This window comes from Muscardinus avellanarius (genome assembly GCF_963383645.1).
Source record: "Muscardinus avellanarius genome assembly, chromosome: 16".
Classification (NCBI taxonomy): Eukaryota; Metazoa; Chordata; class Mammalia; order Rodentia; family Gliridae; genus Muscardinus; species Muscardinus avellanarius.
This window is the reverse complement of record NC_137802.1, coordinates 70,301,472-70,328,986: the sequence shown is the minus strand read 5'-3', so window position 1 is coordinate 70,328,986 and position 27,515 is coordinate 70,301,472. Positions and strand designations below refer to the sequence as shown.

The window sequence follows — 27,515 nt, the reverse complement described above, 5'->3', positions numbered from 1 at the left end:
AGGGCCGCCCGCGTGTGACTGCCGGGCACGTTGCACGCCTAGAGTTCATGCATTCCTCCGTGTCGAAGTTATGAGTCAGTGAAGTGGTTTATGAGACATGAACAATTAACTTCGATTAACAAACAGGCTTCCAATAGAGAAAAACTGGTAGCGTTATCTTGCAAGGAAGTGTCACTGCCCCCAGCTTTGCAATGGGAGCTGTAATTTATTACCTGTCGCCTGTGTGCAGCTGGCAGAGACCGTGGGGGGGTGCTTAGCTGAGCTCAGAGCTGGGTCAGCCCAAGGAGGATTTAGTCTCAAAAATTAACCTTCAAGCCCATTACATTCCAGGACACTGAAAAACTACACTGGTTTTCTATTTTTAATGGACTTCACAGTAAAAGAAAAGATTTAAACCATTAAAAATGATGGCATTTTTAAGTTCATATTTCAAGTCATCCCAAACTGCAAAGACAGATAACCTTTAACAAGAGAAAATTAAAAGACAGAGCCATAATTTTAAAAATGAGATAACTCTGTGTGTGTGTATGTGTGTGTATGTGTGTGTGTTGTGTGTGTATGTGTGTGTATGTGTGTGTGTTGTGTGTGTATGTGTGTGTATGTGTGTGTGTTGTGTGTGTATGTGTGTATGTGTGTGTATGTGTGTATGTGTGTATGTGTGTGTGTGTATGTGTGTATGTGTGTGTATATGTGTGTGTGTGTGTGTGTGTGTGTGTGTGTGTGTGTGTGTGTTTTACAGGTGATTCAGTGCAGAGACATTCTATCTCCAAGCTATTTTATACTCCCAGGCCTATTTTATTTTTTGTTTTGTTTTGTTTTTTCGTGGTACTGGGGGTGGAACTCAGGGGCATTCTACCTCCAAGATACACCCTTATCCCTATTTTATTTTTATTTGCTGAGGCTGTCCTTGAACCTCAATCCTCCTGTCTCAGCCTCCCAATACTGGAATTACAAGTGTGTGCCACCATGCCTGGTTTGTTTTGTCTTATTTTTTGTTTCTTTCTTTAAAACAGGGTCTCACTAAGTAAGACTTCCTGAATTCCTGAGGCTGGCCTGGAAGCTGCAATCCTCCCGTTTCGGCCTCTCAAGTCTTAAGATGACAGGCATGTGCCACCATGCCTGGCTTAGATAACCATCTTCACGTAACAGAGGCAGGAAGCCATGTGTGGTGGCACATGCCTATAATCCTAGTACTTGTGAGGCTGAGACGACACGAGAATTGCAGGTTCAAGGCCAGCCTCAGCAACTTAGCAAGACCCTTTTGAGGCGCTGTTTCAAAATTTTAAAAAAAGGGGAGGTGTAGCTCAGAAGTAGAATGCCCCTGGTTTCAATTCCCAGTACAAAAAAAAGAAAGAAAATAAGAAAGGAAGGAAGGAAGGAAGAAAGGAAGATAGGTAGACAGACAGACAGATAGATGGATGGATGGATGGATGGATGGATGGATGGATGGATGGATGAGGCAGGGGCTGGAGCCAAGCTCTGTACAGGTGCTGGGACACGGGACAGTTGTATACCTGGAAAGGCAGAAGCCATAACACACGGGGACTCAAAACACTAATATCTCCGTAGCCCCCAGGAGTGGGCGCTCTGAGCCAGCCAATCAGGAGCTCATCACTCTGGCACGATGCCAGCAAGAAAGACAACTCAAGTGGCTGCAACTGGAGGGGCGCAGGAGAGAGCGGCGCGGGCGGGAGAGAGCGGCGCGGGCCAGACTCGGCTACTCCAGGTGAGTCCCCAGACCTGACCCCAGCACACGGCAAAGCTGGTGTTAATAAAGGCACTCGAGACGCTGCAGCGTGAGGATATTAAGCCACTCCAGATGCAGTGGAAAGAACAGAAGAATCTGAAAGTGATCTTCAAATAAAAACGTTTGGGACCATCAGAGCAAACACGGCATCGGGAGCCTCAGCAGCAAGAAACAGAAGCCGGTGTTCAGGGAGAAGACTCCATTACGAATCACGTAAGCTGAAGTGTGACTATTGCAATTTTTTTTCTTTTTTCTTTTTGGTGGTTCCTGGAAGCCCTTCTACCTCCGGGCTACACTCCCAGACCTATTTTTACATTTTTATTTGCAAACAGGGTCTCCTAAGCCAGTGCGCGCGGCTGGCTTCGAACCTGCGCGATGCTTCTGTCTCCGCCTCCCAAGCGCGGGGATGACAAGCGTGCGCCACCACGCCCGGCCGACTATTGCAGTTTAAAACTCAACAGACGGAGTGTACGTGGCTGGACACCCTGAAGGCAGAATGGGTCCGTGGGCAGATGTGACCAGGAATGTGGCACAGAGCTAAACAGATCAAAACCAGAAACACGGAGGGCAGATCAAGACTCTCCAGACAGAATAAAAGGAAGGGGTAAAAAAATGTTCTCAGAGATGACCAAGATTTCTCAAAAAACCAAAAGGAATGTGAATCTCCAGGCACAAAACGCTGCACAGGAAAAGCAAGCACCAGCTCATTCTTAGACACTTCATGGTGCAACTGTCGCACCTCTGGGGATAAAGAGAAAATATGAAGGGCCGCCAGAGGCAAAAATATTATCCACAAAGAAGCAAGAAGAACTCAGTAGATTTCTTGCAGTCTGGAACAACACAATCAAAGCAATCACAGCCAACAACCTAGCGTCCTATACCCAGCTAAACTATCACTCAAGAATGAGGTTAGGCTTGTAACCCCAGCATTCGGGAGGCCGAGACAGGAGGATCGCGGTTCACAGACAGCCTCAGCTACTTAGTGAGGCCCTCTGCAACTCAGTGAGACCCGGTTTCAAAATAAAGAAAAAAAATAGGGCAGGGGATGTAGCTTGGAGGTAGATTGCCCCCGGGTTCCATCCCCAGGCCCGCAAAAAAAAAAAGAAAAAAAAGAAAAAAAGAGTGAGGTTAGTTAGACATTTTCAGACATGTAAACACTAAGAAAAAGCTCCCCTCCCACAAACCATCCCTGGAAATATTTATTACCAAAGATTCAACAGGAAAGCCAATTAATTCCTGGAGGAAGAGAAGACTGCCAGAAACCATGATGGACATAAAAATATCTTGGTTAATGTAATTAATATTGAGCGGGGTGTGGTGGTGCACGCTTGTATTCCTAGTGCTTGGGAGGCTGAGACAGGAGGATCGCAGGTTTGCAGCCAGCCTCAGCTACTTAGTGAGGCCCTGTTTCAAATTAAAAGATAAAAAATAGGGCTGAGAGCCGGGAGTAGAGGCACATGCTTGTCATCGAGGATTGCAGTTCATGGACAGCCTCAGCTTCTTAGTGAGGCCCCTGGCAACTCAGTGGGACCCTGTTTCAAAAGTAAAGGATAAAAAATTAAGGCAGGGGGCGTAGCTCAGAGGTAGAATGCCCCTGGATTCAATCCCCAGTACCACCAAAAAAAAGTAACATTGACTATAAAAGTAACAGTAATTAATTCTATGTGTTGACCAAAAAAAAAAAAGTAGTAGAAGCCAGCACAGATCCTGTTTCAAAATAAAAATTAAAGGGCTTGGGGGTGTACTTAGGAGGAAGAATGCCCTGGGTTCAAGACTGAGACGGGCAGATTGCAGGTTTGAGTCCAGCCTTGGCAATTTCAGCAAGATCCTCGGCAATTTAGTGAGACACTGTTACAAAATAAAAAATAAACAGGGAGGTGTAGCTCAGAGGTAGTTCGCCCCTGGATTCAATCCATCCCCAGTACAAAAAAAAAAAAAATCAAAAAGTGGAACTGAAATTCTGAAACAATAACAAAGACTAGGAAGTTCAAGCTTGCTAAGAAGGACAGAAATATTGAGTAACTTTCAAATTCAGTATAAATATTTGCAATTAAATATCTATATTTAAATACCTGCCAAAAGAATGTATTGGACAGCTTCCAGGTCAACAAAGAAGACAGTGTTGAAATGGTCCTCAATCCTGCAGCAGAAAGGGAGGGGACATGAGGGGGGCGGGAAGTGGAAATCATAGAGCTGCATAGCAGAGTCCCAAAGTATCAGCCACGCAGAGGACACAAACGGTGGGTCCCGCACACACCGATTCCAGGTATTGTGGGTATTCACGCAGGTAAATGCGAAGTATAAACGATTCTCATAGTTTTAATTTTTTGTGGTACTGGAGATTGAATTCAGGGGCATTCTATCCCCGAGCTACACCCCCATCTCTTTAATTTTTTTTTTTTTTTTGACACAGGGTCTCACTAAGTTGCTGAGGCTGGCCTCAAACCTGCGACCCTCCTGTCTCAGCCTCCCAAGTACTGGGATCACAGATGTGTACCACCGCACCCGCTAGGGCCTTTTGAGGAGAGCTGCGCTTGCTGTGTGGGGTGAGGGTGGGCGATGGACCGGGAAGGGAGCCTTGAGAAAGAGGAACTAAGAAACACGAGATGCCCCGTCAGGGAGAAGTCGGAGGTCTGTCCTGAGGTCAGCAGAGTGACCTTGTAGCCCTCCGAGGGTAAGTGCCACCGGGACCCTGGGTCGTGGCCAAGGACACATTGCTCCCCCGCTGCCCCGGCGCGGCTCAGGCACACAGAGCCCGAGTCAGAAAGCACCATGAGGCTGTGGCGGTGGACATCCTGGTGCGGCCCAGGGCACAGGCCAGGGCCTCCTCTAGCAGGTCTGGACCTTTGCGCCCCGGGGTGGCGATGGCTAAGGGAGCTGGGGCAGGAGCTCCCGTGACGGAGATGAGCTTCCTGTCCACCCGCTGGCCGGGCTCTGACTCGACGGCGTGAGGAGGAGGAAGAGGAGGGAGGGGAGGAGGAGGAAGAGGAGGGAGGGGAGGAAGAAGGAGGAGGAGGAAGAGGAAGAAGAGGAGGAGGAGGAAGAGGAGGGAGGGGAGGAAGGAGGAGGAGGAGGAAGAGGAAGAAGAAGAGGAGCAGAGAGGAGGAGGGGGAGAAGAAGTTGAGAAGAAGGGAGGAGGAGGGAAAAGGAGCGGAGGAGGAGGAGGAGAGTGGCTATTTCCAGGCTGTCCAGGGGCTTCTCCCTTCTGATGAAGGAGATGATGGAGGAGGAGGAGATGGAGGAGAAGGAGGTGATGAAGGTGGAGATGGAGGTGGTTGGAGGAGGAGGTGATGGAGAAGGAGATGATGGAGGGGGAGGAGGTGATGGAGGAGGAGGAGATAGAGGAGGAGGTGATGGAGGAGGAGGAGGTGATAGAGGAGGGGGTATGGAGGAGGAGGAGGAGGAGGAGGAGGAGGAGGAGGAGGAGGAGGAGGAGGAGGAGGAGGAGGAGGGACGGGAGACGAGACAGAGGCATAGGGTGTGGCCCTGCTCCGGGCCTTACGAGCACCTAGGCACTGACACCTCATGACTGCCTTTAGAGGCCGCCAGCCTCTCCTCTGGCTCCACGGGGGCTCTGGGCGCCTCCCGCCTCCGCCCGCGGGCGCACTCTCGGCGCTCCCCGCACATCCTGGGCGTCCACAAAGTCCCGGGCGGCTCCGGCGAGGGGGGGGCTCGGGAATGCAGAAGCCATCATTCTCCACCCTGGCTCTGTGTAGACTTCAGAGCAAGGCCTCCCGGGAGGGCCTGTGGGCTCCTGGCCAGGGTAGGGGCCCTGCGTGGGCACACTGACCTGGCTTCAGCCCGGTGGAAGCCGCTGGACCCTGGGGGGCTTCGTGGCCAGCGGGGGCCTGAGTACACCTGGGGGAGGAGAGCGGTGGGGCCTGGGGCAGCAGGACAGCTCACCTCCCAGGGCCGGAGACGCGCCCCAGCAGGTGGCAGAGCCGGGACGGACCCCAGCAGAGAGGAAGGAGAACAGGACAGGCCCGGGGGTGGGCCCGGCCTCAGCAGGCGGAGGCCCCTCCCGCCTCGGCCCCCCTGTGGTGGCACCAGCGCCCCCTCCCGGCCAGGTGCGGTGACAGCGACGCCCTGGGCACTTCCCGGTTCCCACCTGTCCTGCGTGCACCCCCACCCAGGTGGCTGAGCTGTGGGTCCCGGAGGTGAACCGGCCCCAGGGGCAGAGGGGGCGGATCCCCTGCCCTCCCCCGCCCCTCCGGCACAGACGCAGAGCCGCTTTCATGTTCATAGGAGAAACCCGCTTAGCAAGCACAAGGGGGACTCCCGGCACCAGAGCACACGGAAGGGGCGCACACCCCAATCAGAGTTGCAGGCTGCAGTGACAGCTGCGCCGCCCCCACCCCAAGGATGGGTTCATCAGGTCAGGAGGGGGTAGGGTCTTCCGGGGGCGCAGCCACTGGTGTCTAATCCCAGGCACCCCACCCCTGCGTTTGCCGTGGGGACTTTTTGGCACCCGAGTTCCCTGGGAGAGGACAGCGCGGGCTCGGCAGGTGGGTGAGGACTGTGCTTTAAGTACCCAGCCATTGCCGGGCGTGCACGCTTGTCATCCCCGCGCTTGGGAGGCGGAGACAGGAGGATCACGCAGGTTCGAAGCCAGCCTCGTTGGCTTAAGAGACCGTTTCCAAATAAAAATAGGTCTGGGAGTGTAGCCCGGAGGTAGAAGGGTTTCCAGGAACCCCAGTACCAGCAAAAAAAAAAAAAAGTACCCCGCCATCGCCATCGCCTCTCCCCACTGTGGAGCTCCGGATCAGCCTGGAAAGAGGGGAGGTCGCTGTCAAAGGCCGGGAGTTTCTGCGGAGGTCCCGAGGGCCGGGTAGTGGCCACCCGGCTGCGGCCGGCCCTGCCTTTCGGACCGCGAAGGCGCCCACCCCCACCCCCGGCAACGCGTCCTTAGCGGCGGGCGCAGGCGAACCCGGGGCGCAGACGCGCAGACCCCAGCAGGTGGCGCTGTCGCCCCTGGACCGGCCGGTCCCTCCCGGGCAGGGCTGGACACGCACGAATTCGGCCATCGCTGCCCTAGGCACCCAGAGCCCGGTGCCCCAGAATTCTCGTTGCCACCCGCGGTCCCCACTGCCCGGCCGCTCTCAGGTCTGTGTCAACCCAGATCCTGCATCCACCCGGACGTCCCGTCTCAGTGTACCTGGTCCCTGAGCCCAGCCAGGTGGTTCTGGGATTCAGGGCAGGAGGCGGGGATCAGAGGCACCACGGGGGACAGCGGGGCCCAGCACCAGGGCCTTGGGGTCACATGGCTGCACTGTGTTGGAAAAGTGGGTCTGCATGCCTGGCTTGGGTTCAAGTCCCAGCCACACACCTGGGCCAGTTTCTCAGCCCCTTGGCCCTGCTCCATGCCCCTCAGTAAAAATAACAGCCAGCCGGGCGTTCAGAGCAGCGGTGTTAACCGGCTGGGACCCAAGGGCGGCTCAGGCGGCAGAGTCATCAAGGCAGGGCTCGTGCCCGTCTCAAAACTACTGTGCTGAATGACCTTGGGGATGGGGGCCTGGGTCGGATCTGAAGAGGGGCCACCATCAGCCCTGCTGCAGGAGGGGTGTAAGAGCACACAGGAGCCGGCCTGGGGCACTTGAGAATCCCAGATTGGAGGCCAGCCTCAACAGTGTAGCAAGTCTCTTAGCAACCGAGCCAGCCCTGCTTCAAAACAAAAAATAAAAAAGAGGCTAAAGGTGCATCTTGGGGGTAGAATGCCTCTGGGTTCAACCCTCAGGAGAAAGAAAGAAGGAAGGAAGGAAGGAAGGAGCCAGGTGAGGAGGCACAGGCTTGTAATCCCCGCACTTGGGAGGCTGAGGCAGGAGGATCACAGGTTCGCTGCCAGCCTCAGCTACTTAGTGAGGCTCTCAGCAACTCAGTGAGACCCTGTTTCCAAATAAAGAATCAGCCAGGCGTGGTGGCGCACGCTTGTAATCCCGGTATTTGAGAGGCTGAGACAGGAGGATTGAGGAGGTAGAAAGGAAATAGGCAGATAGGGAAAAGGCCTTGGTAGAAAAAAGTTAATTTCCTGAGTTTCCTGAGGGGCGACAAATGCCTGAAACTCCAAAGGCTCAGAGATAAGAAGGCCAGAGCTTCACAAAGCCATCTGTTTACTAATCAACAAACCCAGGAGCCAGCACAGAGCAAGTGGACACTCCCACTGAATGAAAGGAGACCCTTCAAAGGACTTGCAAATGCCCTATGCAAATTCTCCTTGGAATCCCAAAAGTCACCCTAACCAAAAACGGACTTGCAAGCGGTCAGGCATGTGGTCAGGAAAGGCCTGACTGGATGACAAGTTGGGGGGACTTTCCCTCTCAGGACCCCCTCCCCTTTTGGGGAGCTGTTCTCTGACCTGAAGGCCTCTGCTGGACATCAAGTCTGACCAGGCCCCTAGGGGTGACCTGTACCTCTTTTCTGGCAGATCGCGTGGACTCTGGGAGAAAGTAGTTTGCAACTGAGAAAAAGTAGTTTGCAACTGATGGGCACTTGGCTCGGGCCATGACCCTGAAGGCAGCTACTGGACTCCAGAGTTCCAATTCCCAGAGTCCCTTCTGGAATAGAGAAAAGTGCGGACTCCGGAAGAAAGCAGCCTGCACCTTAAGGCAATTCAGCTTGGGCTACTCTCAAGTATTGTCCTGAAGGCAGCTGCTGGACCCAGAGTTCCAGCCCCTTTGGGGGTGTTCAGCCACCCTTGCCCCATTCCCTGCTGCTTCCAATAAACCTTTTACTCCCCTTCCTGAGGTCTGCGGGTGTCATTCTTTGCTCACCGTAGACAAGAACTTGCCGGGTTTTCTCTCAAGAAACACCCGTTTCAGGATCGTGGTTTGCGGACAGACTCAGCTACTTAGCTAGGTCCTTTGCAACTCAGTGAGACCCTGTTCCCTGTTTCAAATATAAAAAGACTAAAGCCAGGCGTGGTGGCGCAGGCTTATAATCCCAGCATTTGGGAGGCTGAGACCTGCGGATCATAGTTTACTGACAGTCTCAGCTACTTACAGAGGCCCTTTGTAACTCAGTGAGACCCTGATTCAAAATGAAGAATAAAAAATAGGGCTGGGGGTGTATTCAGAGGTAGAATGCCCCTGGGTTCCATCCCCAGTACTGCAAAATTAATTAATTAATTAATTAAAATAAAAAGACTAAAAAATAGGGCTAAGGGTGTAGCTCGGAGGTAGAATGCCCTGGATTCAATCCTCAGTACAGAAAGAAAGGAGGGAGGGAGGGAGGGAAGGATAGAGGACCCATCAAGGGTACCAGAAGGAGAGCAGTTATTGGGATCACATGTGGACCAGCTGGGGACGTACACACACATAGACATCGACTTACACGCACACACGCACCTATACCGAGGCGTGCAAACACACCAGGTTCCTGTCTGGTCCCGGGGCTGCAGTCCCAACCTCTGTCAATAGAGGGCAGAGGAGAAGCCCGCTCAGAACAGCTGGGCCCCTGGCTCCGGCCCCTGAAGGCCCTAAAGGACAGGGAAGGGGGACGCCCAGGCTGCTGTGCCCCACCAGAGCCCAGCCCAGCGCCCCCAGCTCTGGACCCGCACCCTCCGCTGTGCACCGTGGAGGGCAGGGCCATTCAGCCCTGCTCTGGGCCACCCGCACAGGGAAGCCCCGCGTCTGTGGCAGTGCCCAGCCCTCTGAGCTCCTTGGGTCACTGTTGGTCCTGTGCACACAAGGGTCCGGCTGCTGGGGGTTCCAGTCTGGTGGGGACAGACACCTGGGTCTCCCAGCCTAGGACAATGGGCCAGCCTGGGACAGCGTCCCTGGGGTTCTAACTTCAGCCAGCTCCCGGCCCTGACATCTCAGGCCTGGAAAAAGGGTCTTCCTGCAAAAAGCAGGATGACAGGGAATCAACGGGAATTGCGGGAGTCGGCACTTGTAGGCAGGAGCGCCCCAGTGCTCAGACTGTGGCCTCTGAAACGGTTCTCAGCCAAGCACAGTGGGGCACACCTGGAATCCTAGCACTTGGGAGGCTGAGAAAGGAGGATTGCAGGTTCAAGGCCAGCCTCAGCAACTTAGTGAGATTCTTAACAGCTTAGGAAGACCCTGTTTCAAAATAAAAAGGGCTAGGGGTGTAGCTCAGAGGCAGAATGCCCCTAGAGTCACTCTTTAGTGTAAAAGAGAAAGACGGACGGACAACCGCCACCTGCAAACCCCGGGCCTTCACCATATCCAAGCTTGAATGCTCCAGCAGGAAACACACCTGGGGATAACTGGATGGATTTGAAGACGGATGGGCACTAAGTAACAGGAGAGAATTATTGTTAATTTTGTTAGCTGTGATGATGGCTCCACAGTTAAGTAGGGAAATGCCATTTTTAAAGAAAATGTCTAAAAAATATTTAGGGCAAATGGCACAAAGATGGTAACTTATTTTAAAATAATTTAGAAAAAAAACCATATTAAGCAAATATGGCAAAATGTTAGCGACTGTTCAACACAGCCGAAGCAGCCGTAGGCATCTGCAATGCTGCTCTCTGTGCTTTCCCATACGTGTGATGTGTTTCATAATAAAAGCACTTTGATTTGCTAGGAGTGGAGGAGCACGCTGGTAAGCCCAGTACTTGGGAGACTGAGACAGGAGGATCACAGGTTCGTGGCCAGTATCCTGGGTTGGTGGTGGTCATTCCTTGTTCGGGATCCAGTTTTTATTATGGATTTGAAAGAGGCAATCCGTTTTTTTATTAAAAAGAAAATAAGTTGGGCACGGTGGCACAGGCCTGTAATTCTGATACTTGGGAGGCTGAGACAGGAAGACCGCTGGTTCGAGGCCAACCTCGGCAACATAACAAGGCCTTGTTTAAAAAAAAAAAAAATAGGTATGGGGTAAAAGATAAAAGGCCCCTTTTACCCCAGAGATAAAAGCCCCTTGGCTCCATCCCCAGTACCACATACACGCAAAAAGAGCCATTTATTTATTTATTCGTGGTACTGGGTATTGACAACAGGGTGTTGCTAAGCTGTGGACTGCCAAGACATCCTGCTGCCTCGGCATCTATGTGTTGAGACCCCACTCCACATAGTTATCGGCAGAACGCCCCGAGAAAGAGGTATCGTCTCTGGCAAAAAATATCCCCCACTTTAGATATCCTTCATAACTATTATTCTCTTGGTATTCTTTTAACTCTCTACACGAATTGCTCTGATGATGTGAGATCAGAAATTGAGTCCGTGGAAATAAACGTCCTTGGCTTTGCTCAATAGTAATGAAAAAACTGGCCAGAACTCAGATGCTGTAATAAGCATTCCAGCTCAGACCCTCACTTTATCACTAACTCAGGATTAAGCCATTAACTAGCTCAGTTCAAGGTAACCCTGTTTACCCTTGAGACCCTGCCTAGAAACTTTGGGTGTGACTTCAAAGCAATTTGACTGAAGGACAGCTTAATTGCCAAAATACAATAGAGCCAAGGAGAAAGATTGTTGACCTTTACGCCCAGTAGGAGTGTCCCCGAGACAGTGAGAATGCCGCATGGCTAGAAATGAAAGTGACAAAATAAAGGACAGACGTTTTAAATATATATGTATGAAGGAAAGGAAATACCGTAAGAGTAAGAAAGCACTTTTTCATGAAGAAGAGCTTATCATAAGAATGTCCCGACTGGGAAAGAAAGGAATTAGAAAGTTAGAAGCAGGTTGCAGAGGGTTTGTGATAAGGAAATGGATTATTAGAGACCAATAGGCCTTTAATAGGCTTTTTGTCTAAAAAAGAGTGTTCAGCAGTTAAGGAAATACATCTGACAACTAAATCCAAGAACTTCACGGTGTTATTTGTGATGTCTTATTTGCCAAGCTGTGTTGTGAGTTTTTGTAAGCTTTCAGACTTCAGAAGGCAAGGCGGATGAGATCTGAGAGACGCCCATCGCATCTCCCTGGACGCCACATCTCCCCATGCTTGTCATTTGGATATAGATGGAAACTTCAAAAAAGAAAGCAAAAGAAGATTCCATGAGAAGGCGTATTCTCCAAGCCCTGGGCCTTGGGCGTGCCTGTATTGCCTTTGGAATTTACCTTTGGACCTGCCCTGCTGCGATATCGGAGGAGTTAATCTCCTAAATGCTGGACTAGTCATTTACTTTGTTTATATGTAATTTACTATTGTTTTGCTGTGATTGCCCCCCTTCCCTTTCCTTTTTCTCCTATTATTAATCTCACTGGTGAAGGGTATAAATTTCTCTGGGTTCCTGTAATAAATTGTCATTGGCTCAAGAAGCCTTTGTCCACCTCAAATTCTTTCCCAAGCGCCGTACCTAAAAACTTAGGGAATTCATAGAGGGGAAAGAATTGCTGCAGATAGCCTTCTGCAGAACTCCACCTGCCTTTTGCCCCATCTTTCTGAGGATTTGACCGGGAGCTGACAATAACGACCCAACTGAGATTAGTCGGCGACAGTGGACAGTCTTGCTAGGTGACTGAGGCGGGACTCGGACCTGTGATCCTCCGAGTCCTGGAGTCCTGGGATCACGGGTGTGTCCTCGGGGCCGGGAAAGTGCCTGGGCTCCAGACAGCAGGCTGTTCCCGGACAAGAGGGCAGCGGAGAGCGGGAACCCTCGGCTCACGCCTCCATCCACGCACAGAAGCCGACGTTTTGCAGGGGGATACCAGGGGTGCGAACTTACCAGGCCTGCGGTGGGGCCCGGACTCAGCTGCCTGGCCACGGAGGAGAGGACGGTGGCCCCAGGAGTGGCCGGCCCTCTCCAGGCAGATCTGCCCCCTGGATCTCCACGTCCCTTCAGTGGGCCCAGAGGAAATCAGCTCCCCGCCCTGTCCGCAGTGCCAGGAAACCAGCGCACGCAAATGTGGTGTGCGGAGAAGCGCTCCATTTTACAATCAGTTAACTAATCAACGTACGGGGGCTAATCTCCGGGAGAATGGACCCGGCTAGCAGCCTCGCCTCGCCTGGGCTTTCCTAGAGGCTCAGCAGGCCCCGACAGCCATGTTGGTCCGCTCAGACTCTTTGGCCTCACCTGATTGGACCAGAGGTGACCACCTGACCCGACCCAGCCAATCTGATTTCCGGGTCCAGGAATTTGGACTTGGACGGAGAAAGCTCTGGAGTCCCTGCAGGTGGCTGCGGCCTAGAGGGTCCAGGGCGGACGGAGCAGGGTGAGACATGCTCCCCCCCAAAGCCACTGGCTTAGGTCACGGCCCAAGGAGTCCTGCTGGGGGGCGCAGCAGCAAAGCCGGCAGGCTGCAAAGAGAAAAGGAGGCCCAGATGCCACAAGGAGCCAGCGATGGAGAAGGAGACGTGCCAGCAGCTTCCCTGTGCTGTCCCGGGTCCTTCTAGAGACCTGCTTTACTCCTGCCCCGGCCCCGCGCCCGTGAGCATTAACAGGCCGCCCAGGACCAGCCTCCCCTTAAATCAGCGTGCTGGATTCCGACTGGAGCAAACCATCACCGATCGAGTGGCTCAAAACAACACGTGTTTGTTCTAGGTATAAAGGCCACCACCGCCGCCCACTACACAGCCCCTCACAGGGGCCTGCGGCGTCCCGGGAAAGGAGATGGGTTTCTCAGGAATCACAAGTGACATTCCTTGCCATGCGGCCCTGGCGCGCCTGGTACCCCACCCGGCAGCACCCCTGGCCTCCGCCCGGGCCGCCCTTAGGAGCAGCAGGCCTCCAGCTGCGGCCACCAAACACGTGTCCCAGACCCACGGTCTCCAGCAGCAGCCGCTGCCCTGCAAGGTTTGCGCAAAGGAGGGCGTGGGGTGTGCTTCGGGCCGGGGGAAGAGAGGAGGGAGGGGAGATGCCACCCTGGAGCCCCAATCTCCGCAGGTGGGCTCCTGGATGCAGGGGCAGATGGGCAGGGCTGGCCAGGCCCTGAAAAGCCAGGTGCACGCCGCCGCGGGCCTCGGGCCACTTTCCTGTCCCACCACCTATCCAGGACACAAAGCCACCAGGCCCAGCCTCAGGCCAGTGGGCCAGCTATGTCTGGGACAACTAGAGTGGCTGAGCACCTCACCACCTCCTCCCCCTCCTCCCCCTCCTCCTCCTCCTTCTCCTCCATCTTTTCTTTCTTTCTTTTTGGTACTGGGGATTGAACCCAGTGGCATTCTACCTCCAAGCTACATCCCCAGCCCGTTTTCTTGTTTTTTTTCTTTTAAAGCATCTAAGTTGCTGAGGCTGTCCTCAACCCTGAGATCCTTCTGCGTCAGCCTCCCAAGTACTGGGCCACAGGTGTGCGTGGCCCGGGCTCACTGCCTGCCCCTCCGTGTTTGGCAGGTCCCCGCAGGTGTGCTGTGGCAGCCGGGCAGCGGCAGCCGGGCTGCACAGACTCTGGGCTGCAGTGACTCTGGGCTCCCAGCCACGGCTAAGCTGGAAGACCCGGCTGGTTGTAATCATCTCTGGGAGCACCTGAGCCCTGAGCGTGTGATGGGAAGGCCAGGCCAGCCCTGGATCATCATGGCCGACTTCAGCACCAGGGCAGCCAATCCTCATCCGACTCTGCCCCCTGCCCCGTGTGGGAGCACTGGGCGCATGAGCGTCCCCAGGGTCACGCAGCCGGCTAAGGCGGGCAGAGGACGGGCGCTCCATTGCTCTGAGTGACTCCCAACAAGGGTCCGCCCAACTGGCAGTACTCAGGGGCAGGGCTGGGCCCCGCCTCAAAGGCCCTGGGAGTAGCTGGGGAGACAAGAGCCCACCTGGCTCCATCAGATGCCCGAGGGAGGCAGGAGGAGGAGGGGGAGAACAGAAGCAACGGGCTGCTCATTTGCATCAAATTTCCCTCTGATTTGCATACCGTGGGCCAAAGCTGAGCAGTGTAGAATTATAAAATCAAACGCATGAGCAAATCCATCTCCCTGCCTGGCAGAGACAAACTCAATCCTTCAGGTTATTTCTGATCCCCCGACACACACACACACACACACACACACACACACACAGAGACACACACACACAGACACACACACACACACAGACACACACACACACACACACAGACACAGACACACACAGACAGACACACACAGACACATAGACAGACACACACAGACAGAGAGAGACACACACAGACACACACAGACACACACAGACACATAGACAGACACACAGACACACACAGAGACACACACAGACACACACAGACACACACAGACACATAGACAGACACACACAGACACACACAGAGACACACAGACACACACAGACACATAGACACACACAGACACACAGAGACACACAGACACACACACAGACACACTGACACAGACACAGACACACACAGACACACAGACACACACAGACACACACACACAGACACACACAGAGAGAGACACACACAGACACACACACAGACACACAGACAGACACACTGACACAGACACAGACACACAGAGACACACAGAGACACACACAGACACACACACAGACACACAGACAGACACACTGACACAGACACAGACACACAGAGACACACAGAGACACACACAGACACACACACAGACACACAGACAGACACAGACACACACACACACACTCACACACACTTTCTCCAGAACTTCTAAAGAAATGTGTTTAGACTTTAAGAAAACTCTCCGCTGGGTGTCGCTTTGCTTATTAAACAACACCAGGGAGTGAGCGCGCCAGCGATCTGGCATCACCAGAGAATTCTTTGCAGCAGCCTTTTCCCAAGACGCGTTTTAAAACGATGCTGGGGTGCAGCGGTGCTGACCCGAGATCCCTCCTGAGACAGGAGGGCGGCAGGTTGGCCGTCAGTCTCAGAAACAGTGGGGCCCTCAGCAACCTAGCAAGGCCCTGCCTCAAAAAAATTAAAATAAAAGGGCTGGGGTGTAGCTAGGAGGCAAAAGGCCCCTCGATTCAATCCCCAAAGGATAAAAAAATTACATGCATTTTTTTTTTTTTTTTGCTGCACAAAGGACAAAACACGGGTGTGGGTCCAGCCCCAGCCCCAGTGCCTGCGCCCACAGTGTGTTACTCTGGGCAAATGTCCTGACCTCTCTGGGCCTCAGGCTCTTCCTCCCAGCCCTAAGGGTAATGGGTGAAACCAGTGATTCTCTACGGGGGGGGGGGGCATTTTGTCCCCCTGCCCCCGAAGGATACTGAGCAATGTCCGGAGTGATCCGCGGTCGTCACCTGGGCTGGTGTCTAGTGGGCAGAGGCGGGGGAGCTGGTAGACATCGCAGGATATGCCTCCAGCACGAGGCGGAGAAACTCGGAGTGCAGGACGCCCGGCCGTGCTGAGTGGACGGGATGGAGGCCTGGCTGGCAGGACAGGGCAGAGCCAGGACCACAGCAAGGCCAGGTGCGGTCGTGGAGGCTGGCCGCCACACCCACGGCGGCCGGCGGGCAGTGCAGGAGCGCTCCAGCTCCAGCGGGATTCCTTCAGCACCTTCCTGCTGTGGGGGACCCTGGGCCCGGAGCACGCAGCGGGGAGCACAGGGGGGCGCTCAGCCACCCCAGAGGTGGCAGCTCCTGTGTGCACTCCTTTCAGCTGGGGGGTACTAACTACATATTTGGAGACAGAGAGACAATATTCTTCTCTTTCTTTCTTTCTTTCTTTCTTTCTTTGTGGTATTGGGATGGAACCCAGGGGCTTTCTTCCTCCAGGCTATACTCCCAGACCTTTTTTCTATTTTATTTGGAAACAGGGTCTCACTAAGTTGCTGAGAGCCTCACTAAGTAGCTGAGGCTGGCTTCGAACCTGTGCGATCCTCCTGTCTCAGCCTCCCAAGCGCGGGAATTACAAGCGTGCGCCACCACGCCCGGCTTTTCTTTCTTTCTTTCTTTCTTTCTTTCTTTCTTTCTTTCTTTCTTTCTTTCTTTCTTTCTTCTTTCTTGAACTGGGGATTGATCTCAGGGGCATTCTACCTCCAAGCTATGCTCCAAGCCTTTTTAAATTTTTTAAATTTAGAACCAGGAATCTCATTAATTTGCTGAGGGGCTCGGTAAATTGCTGAGGCTATCTTTGAACCAGCAATCCTCCTGTCTCAGCCTCCCAAGTATCGGAATTACGGTCGTGTAGCACCCCGTCCGACTTATTTTCTTTTTAATAAAAACCTGATTGCCTCTTTCAAACCCACAATGGAGACTGGACCCTGCACAAGGAATGAGGCCCAGAGACAGCCGGGGCCGGCACACGAGCTCAGTGAGTCAAGCCGGTGTTCCGGAAGACAGCTCGGGCAAAGCGTCCCCACTTTTCCCCAGCTGGCATTTCTCTTCGGCTTTCTCTTGTGATTTTCCAAACCACACGGTTCTTGGGAAGCACGCTGACGTGTTTAAAAATGAGGCAATGAAAGTAAATCCCTCGTTTCGGAAGACGGCCCCTTGGTTCTTGGCGGCTTGTCTCGGCTGACTGAACTCTGGCACAGGGATGCGGCCGCAGGTGGGCACCTTGGAGAGGACCCCGCCGTGTCCAGCAGGGCACTCTGCTGCCCGGGTCAGAGGCCACCGCCCACTGGGGTCACGCAAGGTGTCGCGGCGGACACCGGAGGCCCCTGGCAGCAGCACCGACACTCCTAACAACCATTTACCTGGCCCCAGGCGGCTGCCCGGCTGGGCCTGGCCCTGCCTGGCCCTGCGCCAGCCCCTCCCCCTCCACAGCCTTTCTACCCCAGGCCCAGCAGCAGCCCCTGGAGGATTTCTCCAGGAGCTTCAAAGAGCGAAAACAAGCTTCGTCACACAGTCACCAAATTCAGAGAATCATTTAGGACTTGTTAGAGTCCTCGCTTTTTATGCAAAATCCAACATCCGGTGCATCAGACTTAAATGTAAAAAACTAAAACTATGAGCCGGGCGTGCTGCGGCATGGTTTGCAATCCCAGTACTTGGGAGGCTGAGACAGGAGGATTGCAGGTTCGAGGACAGCCTCAGCACGTAGTGAGACTCTCAGCTAGCGAGACCCTGCTTCAGAATAAAAATAAAATAGGGCTAGGGGTGTAGCTCAGAGGTAGAATGCCCCTGAGTGCAATCCTCAGTACCACAAAAAATAAAAAATAGCGGCCACGAGCAGCCTGAGCCAAGGTGGACAGGCGCGGGGCGGCCAGCGCGCATGCGCAGGGCATCCTGCTCGTCCTGCGGGGATGCTCACGGCGGCTCCGGGGAGCGGGGCGCACACGGGGGGAGTCACAGGGGGCCGGGAGGAGGGAAAGCTTGTTTCTGCTCTACCCCCTGCCGTTCTGTCTGAAATGTTCACTAGGACCCACGACTTTCCTAGGATAAAAAATAATTATAAAGAGGGAGGGAGGAAGAGTTACTTAAGATGAGAAAGGGGAAGCCGGGCCTGGGGGCGCACGCTTGTCACCCCAGCATTCGGGGGCTAAGACAGGAGGATCGCAGTTCGAAGCCAGCCCCAGCTACTTAGGCCCTCTGCAACTCAGTGAGACCTGTCTCAAAATAAAGAATAAAAAATAGGGCTGGGGGTGTTGCTCAGAGGTAGAATGCCCCTGGGTTCCATGCCCATTACTGGGGGGGGGGGGGGGGAGATAAGAAAGGGGAGGCTCTGTCCCTGCACCGGGATCTGTGCTCCCAGTCCACAGGCTCAGCCTGGAATCTGCTCGTGGGCTTGTCTAGCGGCAGAGGCGCCGTCCAAACCTGGACTTCGAAAATCTATGCAGTCAGCCCTTTATATTCACAAGTCAACCAAGCGTGCAGAGGATACGTTCAAAATCCTGGGTCTGAGGATCGCACGGGTTCAAAGCCAGCCTCAGCTACTTGGTGAGACCCTGTTTCCAAATAAAATATAAAAAAGGTCTGGGAGCATAGCCCGGAGGTAGAAAGCCTCTGGGTTCCACCCCCAGTACCACCAAAAATAATTTAAAAATCCAAAAACCTGGGTCTGTGCTGACTGTACAGTTTGTATCACCCCCCCCCCTTTTTTTGTACTGGGACTGAACCCAGAGGCACTCTACCTATAAGCTCCATCCCCAGCCCTTTTTACTTTCTGCTTTGAAACGGGGTCTAAGTTCTGTCTCAGCCTCCCACGTACCGGGATCACAGGCGTGCACCACCACGCCCCACTCACCAGCACCTCTGAACACGTTGCTATGCCGCACATCTCCCCCGCCAGCATTATTTAGCTAGGTCCTGCGGTCCCAAAATTGAGTTCCAGAGTAATGGAAAATATCAACAGATGCCTAAATCCAAATTACAGTAAGTGCCTGGTCTTTGTTCTATCTTGCAGAATTCAGTTTCTCGGTTCGCTTCCAAAACCCCAGAGCCTCCCACTCATTCCCCAGCAGGGGGCAGCAGAGAGCAGCGCGCTTATACCAGGTCCCCAGCAAAACCCAGCCTGTCAGCAACGGGTACCTTCACTCTCCCGGCCCTGGGAAGTTTCCTGAAAAGGTCACAGACAAGAAGGCTGCTGCTGGTGCTGCTGCTGCTGCTGCTGCTGCTGCTGCCGCCACCGCCACCTCAGGGGTCTCCGAGGCCCCAGGGCTGAGCACTGGATCACAGTGGCCACGTGCTCCCGTGTCCTTTAGCAGGAATCTGGCCCCTGCAGGACCCCCTGTAGTGGTCAAGCAGTGGTTTCACCGGCTCAGACATGGCAGCCCCAGCCGTGGATGGTGCCGCAGCCCTGACAGCAAGTCGGCCCCAGTACTCGCCGGCCCCTGCTCCCTACCCCAGCCCACCGGCCTTGCCCAGGCCTGGGCAGCCTGATCTGTCTTCGTCCCGACTCCTGTAAACGTTAGTGGCTCCCGAGATCCCCACACCAAGCTGCCGCTGGCTGCGAACCCAAATCCTGCCCCCGCGGCCATCTCTCTCTGCCCGACTGCCCAGTGCCTGTCCCCATGGAGCGCCTCGAGCCTGGGCCGCCCCTCGCCTCCGGTGCCCGGCGCCGCTTGCTTGCTCACACCGTGGCGCAGGTCTCCTAGCTGGGCGCCCTCCGTCTCTGCTGCAGCTGGCGGAAGGAGATCACACCACAATCCCAGCAGCCCTGCCCCAGGATCTCACAGGGCCAGGTGCCCGGAGGCCCAGCACGGTAACACCTGCTGCACCAGACGGCCCAGCGCAGGGAGGCAGGCGCCTTCTCCCAGCGCCGCCCAGGGCCTCTGCCGCTGCCTGTTCTGGCGACAGAGCAGGGTTGGTCAGAGTCTCCAGGAGGGGAGAAAAGCTCGGACTGAGGCTGGACACTGACAGCTGGGGACAAGCGGAGGCAGCCACAGGAGTGAAGCCAGTGTCCCCTGCTCTCCTGCTCCTGCAGGGTGGGGTTTCCACAGCTGTCGCTGCCCCCAGCACCGCTGGGCCTGGTGCGCACGCTGGCCACCCTAAGATTCAGGAGGCTGAGACAGGAGGATCGCGGTTCGCAGACAGCTCGGCTGCTTAGTGAGGCCCTTTGGAACTCAGTGAGACCCTGTTTCAAAATAAATTATAAAAAATAGAGTTGGGGGTGTTTGGGGGCAAGGGCTTTTGTTTTGGTTTTGGTATTGGGGATGAAACCCAGGGGCATTCTACCCCTGAACTACACCCCTAGGTCTGTGTGTGTGTGTGTGTGTGTGTGTGTGTGTGTGTATCTAGGAATGGAACCAGGGGCATTCTACCTCCAAGCTATACCCCCAACCTGATTTTTTTTAATTCTTTATTTTGAAACAGGGCCTAAGTAATTTGCGGAGGGTCTAAGTAGCTGAGGCTGGCCGTGAAACTGGATCCTCCTGTCCCAGCCTCCCAAGTACTGAGATTACAAGCGTGCGCCATTATGCTCGGCTCCCTAGGTCTTTTTGTTTTGAAACAAAGTCTTCCTACGTTGCAGAGGTTGGCCTCAAGTCTGCGATCCTCCCAAGTACCAGGACTGTGCTGAGCCCCCAGACCCGCTAAGAACAAGGAGACAAGAGGTTGTATCTTGCTGGTGCCCGGCCCCCTCCTCTCGTGAGGCTCTGAGAAGGGCTGGGATGGAGCTGGCCTCCCAGCCACATGCCCCCAGGCCAGCTGGCTGGCTTTGATATGAGGCTGGCTTTGGGGACTGTCCCCTCTGCTTGGGTGGGGAGAGGGGATATAAAACCGTGGTCGGCAGAGCAGGGGTTGGGTCTGGACCGGACCTGCTCCCATTTGTGAATGGAGACGGTGGGCATATTACCCAGTCCCTCAGGGCCTCCGTTTCCCCTCATGTGTAACTGGGCTGGAACCGGGGATGAGGCAGGGCTGACCTCAGTGCGTGGCCAAAGAGAGGCTCCAAGGAGCCAGCGGGTGAGCGGGCCAGGGGCGCCGGGCTGGACAGGGTGGACCCCGGGGCTGTGCTCTCCCCAGGCAGCTTTGGTCCTGCTCTGACAAACTGGTCTCAACACCATGGGGTGCAGAGAGGTCTGGGAGGCATGGCGGGGTGAAGAGGCCCTGGCCCACAGGCCTGGCGGGAGAGCTTCCCGGTCCCTGCTGCAGAGGCACAGGGCACGTTGAAGGCCTTCAGGAAGGGCGCCCAGCAGCCTGACCCCAGCGCTCACCCTGCAGCTCCAAGATCAACCTGGGTTCCCCGGGAGCACTGGACCTGGAGTCTACACACGAGAAATGAACTCACCCTTTGGCCCCTTCACAGAATTCTACCCGGGGCCGCCAGGCTTAGAGGCTGCCAGTCAGAGCTGCTGAGGATCTGGTGTTAGGCAACCGCAAAGATGCCACGGGGAGGCCTGCCTGCCCTGGGTGCCCTGGGTAGACCCTGCAGCCTCCAGCCAGCCTCTCCCCACAGCCCTCCTGAGGCAGGGCAGGCATGAAGCAGAGGGGCTGCCAGGCCAGGGGGGGGGGGCAGCTCCAGGGGCCCCTCCTGCTGCGCTGGGCTCACAGCTCCAGCCTCCCCTCAGGACCCGGGGCGTCCGGCCTCTGCCTCTGCCTCCTCCCCACCGGAGACCGCGGCAGGCCTGGGGGCCGCAGGAGCTGTCTCCACTACACCTGTCTGTGGTCTGGGGCTAACTTGCCTAAACCTAGCTCTGTTGTAAGTGACGTCCATAGAATTTTTGGAGGTGTGGTACTAGAAATTGAATCCAGGGCCCTTCTACCTCTGAACTACGCTGCCGGCCTTTATATTTCAAAACAGGGCCTAAGTTGCTGAGGCTGGCCTCAGACTCGAGATTCCCGTCGTAGCCTCTTAAGTCCTGGGATTACAGGTGTGTGCCACCACACGCTGCTAGATGTCTTTATTAATGTGATAAAATACATATATCAAACTTTTCCTATTTATTTTATATTTGTGGTACTGGGTGTTGAACCCAGGGGCATCCTACCTCCAAGCTACACCACCAGCTCAATTTTATTTTTTATTTTGAAGCAGGGTCTGAGTTGCAGAAGGCCTTACTAAGTAGCTGAGGCTGGTCAAGAACCTGTGATCCTCCTACCTCAGCCTCCCAAGTACTGGGATTGCAAGTGCGCGTCGCCATGCCCGGCTTACCTTTACCATTTTAAAGTGTACACTTCAAAGCCAGATGTAGTGGTGCTCACCTGTAATCCCAGTACCTGGGAGGCTGAGACAGGACAGCCTCAGGAACTTAAACCCTGTTTCAAGACAAAAATAAAAAAATAAAAAAGAGGCCAGGCGTGGTGGCGCATGCTTGTAATCCCCGCGCTTGGGAGGCAAAGACAGGAGGATTGCACAGGTTCAAAGCCAGCCGTGCTGGCTTAAGAGACCCTGTTTCCAAAAAAAAAATAAGTCTGGGAGTGTAGCCCAGAGGTAGAAGGGTTTCCAGGAACCCCAGTACCACCAAAAATTAAAAAATAAAAATAAAAAGGGTTGGGAGTATAGATCAGGGTTCGAATGCCTCTGGGTTCAATTCCCTGTACCAAGTCCACAAGTCCACAGGTTTTACGGGTTGTGTGTGTGTGTGTGGGGGGTACTGGGAATTGAACCCAGAGGCATTCACATCCAAACTACATGGCCAGACCAATTTCATTTCTTATTTAGAAACAGGGTCTCACTAGGTTGCTGAGAGCCTCGCTAAATTGCTGAGGCTGACCTTGAACCTGCGATTATCCAGTCTCAGCCTCCCAAGTCCAGGATTACGAGCGTGGGCTGCCATGCCCGGCTCGGGTTGGAAGTCTGGCAAGCCAGATGCTTTGGGAAGGAGTGCCCCTCTGGCCTTCCTAGGGTCCCGGCTTTCTTTCTAAAGCCCTTTTCAAGCCAAACTGACTCCGGTGGTTTGTTTCCTGACAACATGCGAACGCCTGCCCTGCTCTGACAACTGGAGGGCCTCTTCTTCCTCCATCTCTAGACTCCTAGGAATTTTTTTCTTTTTCTTTTTCGTTCGTTGCACTGGGGACGGAACCCGGGGCACTGTACCTCTGAGCTACACCTCCAGCCGTTTTTTATTCTTTATTGTGAAACCGGGTCTCACTGAGTTGCAGAGGGCCTCACTAAGTAGCTGAGGCTGTCCGTGAACCGCGATCCTCCTGTCTCGGCCTCCCGAATGCTGGGATGACAAGTGCGGGCCCGGCTGACGCCTAGGAATTTCAAATGCGAGGGAGAGACACTTTCACAATAAGAAAGGACACTTTTTTAAACAGTTCACATTTATTATTGGTAACAATAAAAAAATCTTTTAAAGACTATCAGTATTGTATTACCAAGAGTGAGGTAATATGTTTACAAAACATGTAGAGAATTTGATATGCAGATAATGAATTTAGGAAGAAAAGTGAATTAAGACACTAGTCAGAGGAGGGAAAACCAAAGATTCGTCAGTCCTAAAAGGGGACATGCCAGCAGCATCTTCAAAGACTCAAAGAGCAGGGCCCTGAAGGAGACACGCACCACACACCAGACCCCACGCCGCGCGCGGCCGAGCTCTTAAAGCTGCATTCAGCTCTTTGGGACAGAACAGTGCCACTTCTGAACCAGCTTAGAAAGGACAGCTCTTCAGCCTGGGAGGGGACATGGCTGCAATTCAAATAGTTCTATAAACATCTCTGGGCACGTGTGGACAGTTGAATGGAGAATTTTCTTGGCAGCTGTCAGCAAAATCGCCATCTGAGACACAGAGAGAGAGGGAGGACGAAGGGGAGGGGAGGGAGAGAGGGAGAGAGAGAGAAGGGCCCATCTTCAGGTCCTCAGAACCCAGATGCAGGGCTGGCTGGCGGGCCTGGGGCTGGCGGGCTTCCTGGAGACAAGCCCCAGCAGGAGCGGTGGGCCGGGCCGGGGCCGCTGACCGGGAAGGGCTGCTCCGCTCCCCGTGCTCCCCGGCACGGGGGCATGGGCGCCTCCAGAGCCACCTGCGGACGTCTCAGTCCAGGACCTGGGTGCCCGCGACGCGTGTGGGCTTGGCCCGCTCTTTACAGGCCCCGCCACGCCCCAAACACGGCTGCACGTCCATCTGCTTTTCCCATTAAGCGCTGGGAATGAGAATGAGGGCCGCTAGAAAACAGCCGGCTTCACGAGTGGGTCAAGAAGAAGCGCGAACGGCAGAAGCTCGCACGGCTCGCTCCGGTGGATTCGTGCGCTCCTCGAGCTCAGTTTCTAGCCGCGCAGCCCCAGCCCCACGACACATGCACATGGCCACCTGCACACACTCACACCTCCTGCAGGACCGCCTGCCCCCGGCGCCCACCGCACCCAGCTCCCTCTGGAGTGGGCAGGGGCCTGCTCAGGGCAGGGAGAGTGGCGGGAGGAAAGGGACAGCCCCTCCCGGGTTCACGGGCAGAAGAGCCTGCTCTGAAAAACATCAAAAGGTCTGAGGAGGAGGAAAGAGAAAGGAACGTTTAATGATGGTGGCGTTTCCTGGAGTCCTGGGGAGCCCAGGGCCCTCCTGAGCCTCGGCCCACTCTGGAGCTCCCCACCAGAGCTCCAGCCCTGGGTGGCCCTGGGCTGGGTCCTCAGAGGGGAGGGACCTCGAGGGTGGCCACCGAATCCACCGACCATCTTGATTAGGCCAAGGGCCGCGGTGCAGCCTGGGGAGGGCGTGGCTTCCGCTCGGCATGAGGAGGTGGTCATTCGCTAGTGGACAAGGTGGAGTTTGTTGGAAACATTTTTTTTTGCATCAACGTTTGAGACAAAGTCAGTCTCTTAGCTGGTATACAGACTACTTTTCTTTCGAGAGAGCCCTTTTGCTCGGGTCTGATTTTGTGCACGCTGTATACAAAATCTATGGCTATTTAGTTAAAATCAGGGTTAGAGCTAAAACTACCTGTCCAGATAGTTTGGGACCAAGTGACTACGTCCGCCATCGGGCGTGCTATCTGCTACCTAGAGGACGAGAGGACACGGCGTGGCCGCGGCTGGCGGTGTCCCTCCACACACGAGGTGCAGCTTCGTGGCACTACCTGGAAACCATGGAGCTGGAGTGCGACTGGCTGGAGGAGGTGGTGGCAGCGCTCAGCTGTGAGAACCCGCTGTGGCTGGACTCCAGGCTGGTCATGGAGCCCCTGCGAAGGTGCGGGACGGTGAGGACCCACCGCCATGGACTCCCCGCCCGGCCTCCCCGGCAAACTCGGGGCGGTCGGCAGGCCCCACTGGTGACCACTGCCCAGAGCCACCGGGAGCAGCCCCGAGGCCCACGGGCCTACCTGAAGTCCTCAGAGCCGATCACCTCGGTGTAGTACATCACTTTGCACTTGTGGGAAGACACCTGCAGCGAGGCCAGCACATCGTCCACGCGGGGCAGGTTGGTGGCCGCGCACGCCGGCATGCTGTGGAACTTCCACTGCAGGATGTAGAAGCCTGGCCACCTGGTCACGTGGGAGCCCTGCGAAGGCCGGAGCTCAGGGCTGCTGCCAGGCCTGCGCCCCCACGGAGGCCCTGGCACTGCTGCCTTGTCGGGAGCTCAGGGACACAGGCCACACACCTGCGGCCTGGCCCCACACAGCACAGGGCTCGGGAAGCCTCTCCCTCCTGAGGAAGCAGGTGGGGCGGGAGCCCTCTGCTTCGCTGGAAGGGACAGGAAAGGCCACCTGCCTGCGGGAAACACCTTCTCTGCACTCTGGGGCAAAATGACATCGGTCTAAAGTTGAAGGCCAATCTGTGTGACAAGCTTCTCTGTTAATTCTGGAACTAAGGCTGGTGGTGGCACACACAGCTTAAAAATGTTCACAAAATTTTTTTTTTTTTTGGTGGTACTGGGGGTGGAACCCAGGGGCCTTGTACCTCCGGGCTATACTCCCAGACCTATTTTAGATTTTATTTGGAAACAGGGTCTCACTAGGTTGCTGAGAGCCTCACTCAGTAGCTGAGGCTGGCTTCGAACCCGTGCGATCTTCCTGTCTCAGCCTCCCAAGTGCGGGGATTACAGGGCCTGGCAAAAATGTTAACTATTTTATAATTATTTATTGTGGTACTGAGAATAAAACCCAGAGTCATTCTACCTTTGAGCTACATTCCCAGTCCTGTTTTATTTATTTACTTGTTTAAATTTTGTATTTACTTTTTTAGGTACTAGGAATTGAACCCAAGGGCATTCTACCTCTGAGTGACACCCTTAGCCCTACTTAATGTTTTATTTGGAAACAGCATCTCACCAAGTTGCAATCTTCCTGTATCAGCATCTCAAGTACTGGGATTATATGCATGTGCCACCAAATTCGGCTTAATTTTTTTATTTTGAAACAGGATCTCACTAAGCTGCTGAGGCTGGCCTTGAACTTGCGATCCTCCTCAGATCCTCCTCAGTCTCTCGAGTACTGGGGATTACAAGAATGCACCACCACACCCGGCTAGTCAATATTTTAAAACGAGATAAAAACATTGCCTTTCATTCTGCATCCAAGACCACCTCCCTGACAGACTTAATCTGGAAAGCTGCTGTGCCTCTCCACTGAGGCCAGAGAAGCGGGGAGAAGCACAATGGCCGCCCGCACGGATGAGCGCCCTTTCCGCCTAACTGTGCGCTGGCTGGGGGCGAGTGGGCAGCCCCAGCTCTCTGGCTTCTGCTACAGCGATCCTCCTCAGAGGGCAGCGGCAGCGTGTGGAGCCCGCCTGGCTGTGCGCCGTCCCTTCCTGTCACGGTTGCCCCTGTGTGGACACTGCTGGGGGGTGCCCTGCTCGAGTGGGGCCCGGCACGGTCCACACCCCTGCAGGGCCGTGTGCCTTCACCGCCTCCACGGCCCTGAGTGTAAGCAGGCAGCCCGTGCCCTCGCGTCGAGCAGCCGCAGGGCCAGGGCATGAGCTGTGCAGCCAGGCTCACCTGCACGCTCTCCCCTTCTTTGCAAATCAGCGGCGACTCCACCATGCTGTAGTCCCGGCCCAGCTGCCAGACCCTGTCAATGAGCTGCACGTTGTTGCCGCCCGGAGAGGTGATGCTGTGGGCCCCCAGGGAGTCCTTCTTGGGTGGCTGAGGTGACCTCTTGGAGTGATAGATGTTAAAAACAATGTCCCCTTTGCACACATCAAAATCCCACGTGATCACTGAAGAGGCATCCACGATCTGAATGAGAATCTGCAAAAAGAAGCCGGATCCATGCGTAACCACCCTGACGCAGGAGGCCCCGCGCGTGCCGCGACAGGAGCCCTGGCGTCCCAGCCGGTGGTGCTCCTCACGCCGCGCCGCTCAACCATCCATCTCTGCGCTTTCAATCAACAGTGTCTGCAGCACATTCTGCACGCATGGGACTCTGCGCCTTTGGTGACCGGCACATACAGTCCAAAGATGTCCTGGCACCCCCTCCAGGCAGTGTTCCAAGACAGGGTCCTCCCAGACCAACCAGCCCTGGGAGGAAGGCAGCTAGCGACACAGCAGGAAGGGGCCGGGGCCGGGGGGGGGGGTGTAGCCAGGGCGCCACAGGCACCAGCGGGAAGAGGCGAGCGTGGCCTGAGGGGGCGGCACTGGGTGCCAAGTGCCCGCCTGAGACCGGACTTCCTCCTGCACCAATACAGTTCCCAGCCCAGGATGGCCAGAG

At 54.9% G+C, this 27,515-nt stretch overlaps 1 protein-coding gene across 1 annotated transcript in view; it reads right to left on the bottom strand.

Annotated features, from left to right (window-relative positions):
• Window positions 1-24,943: 24,943 nt before the first annotated feature.
• Window positions 24,944-27,515, bottom strand: part of SEC14L1 (SEC14 like lipid binding 1) — a gene marked incomplete at its 3' end in the record, with an annotated part of 47,068 nt that continues 44,496 nt past the window's right edge. Inside the window, exons 15-17 of the mRNA XM_080712621.1 lie at window positions 26,804-27,055; window positions 25,191-25,369; window positions 24,944-25,049 (exon numbers count right to left, since the gene is read on the bottom strand). Coding sequence (XP_080568747.1) covers window positions 24,944-25,049; window positions 25,191-25,369; window positions 26,804-27,055 — 537 coding nt within the window. The remainder of the gene's footprint in view (window positions 25,050-25,190; window positions 25,370-26,803; window positions 27,056-27,515) is intronic.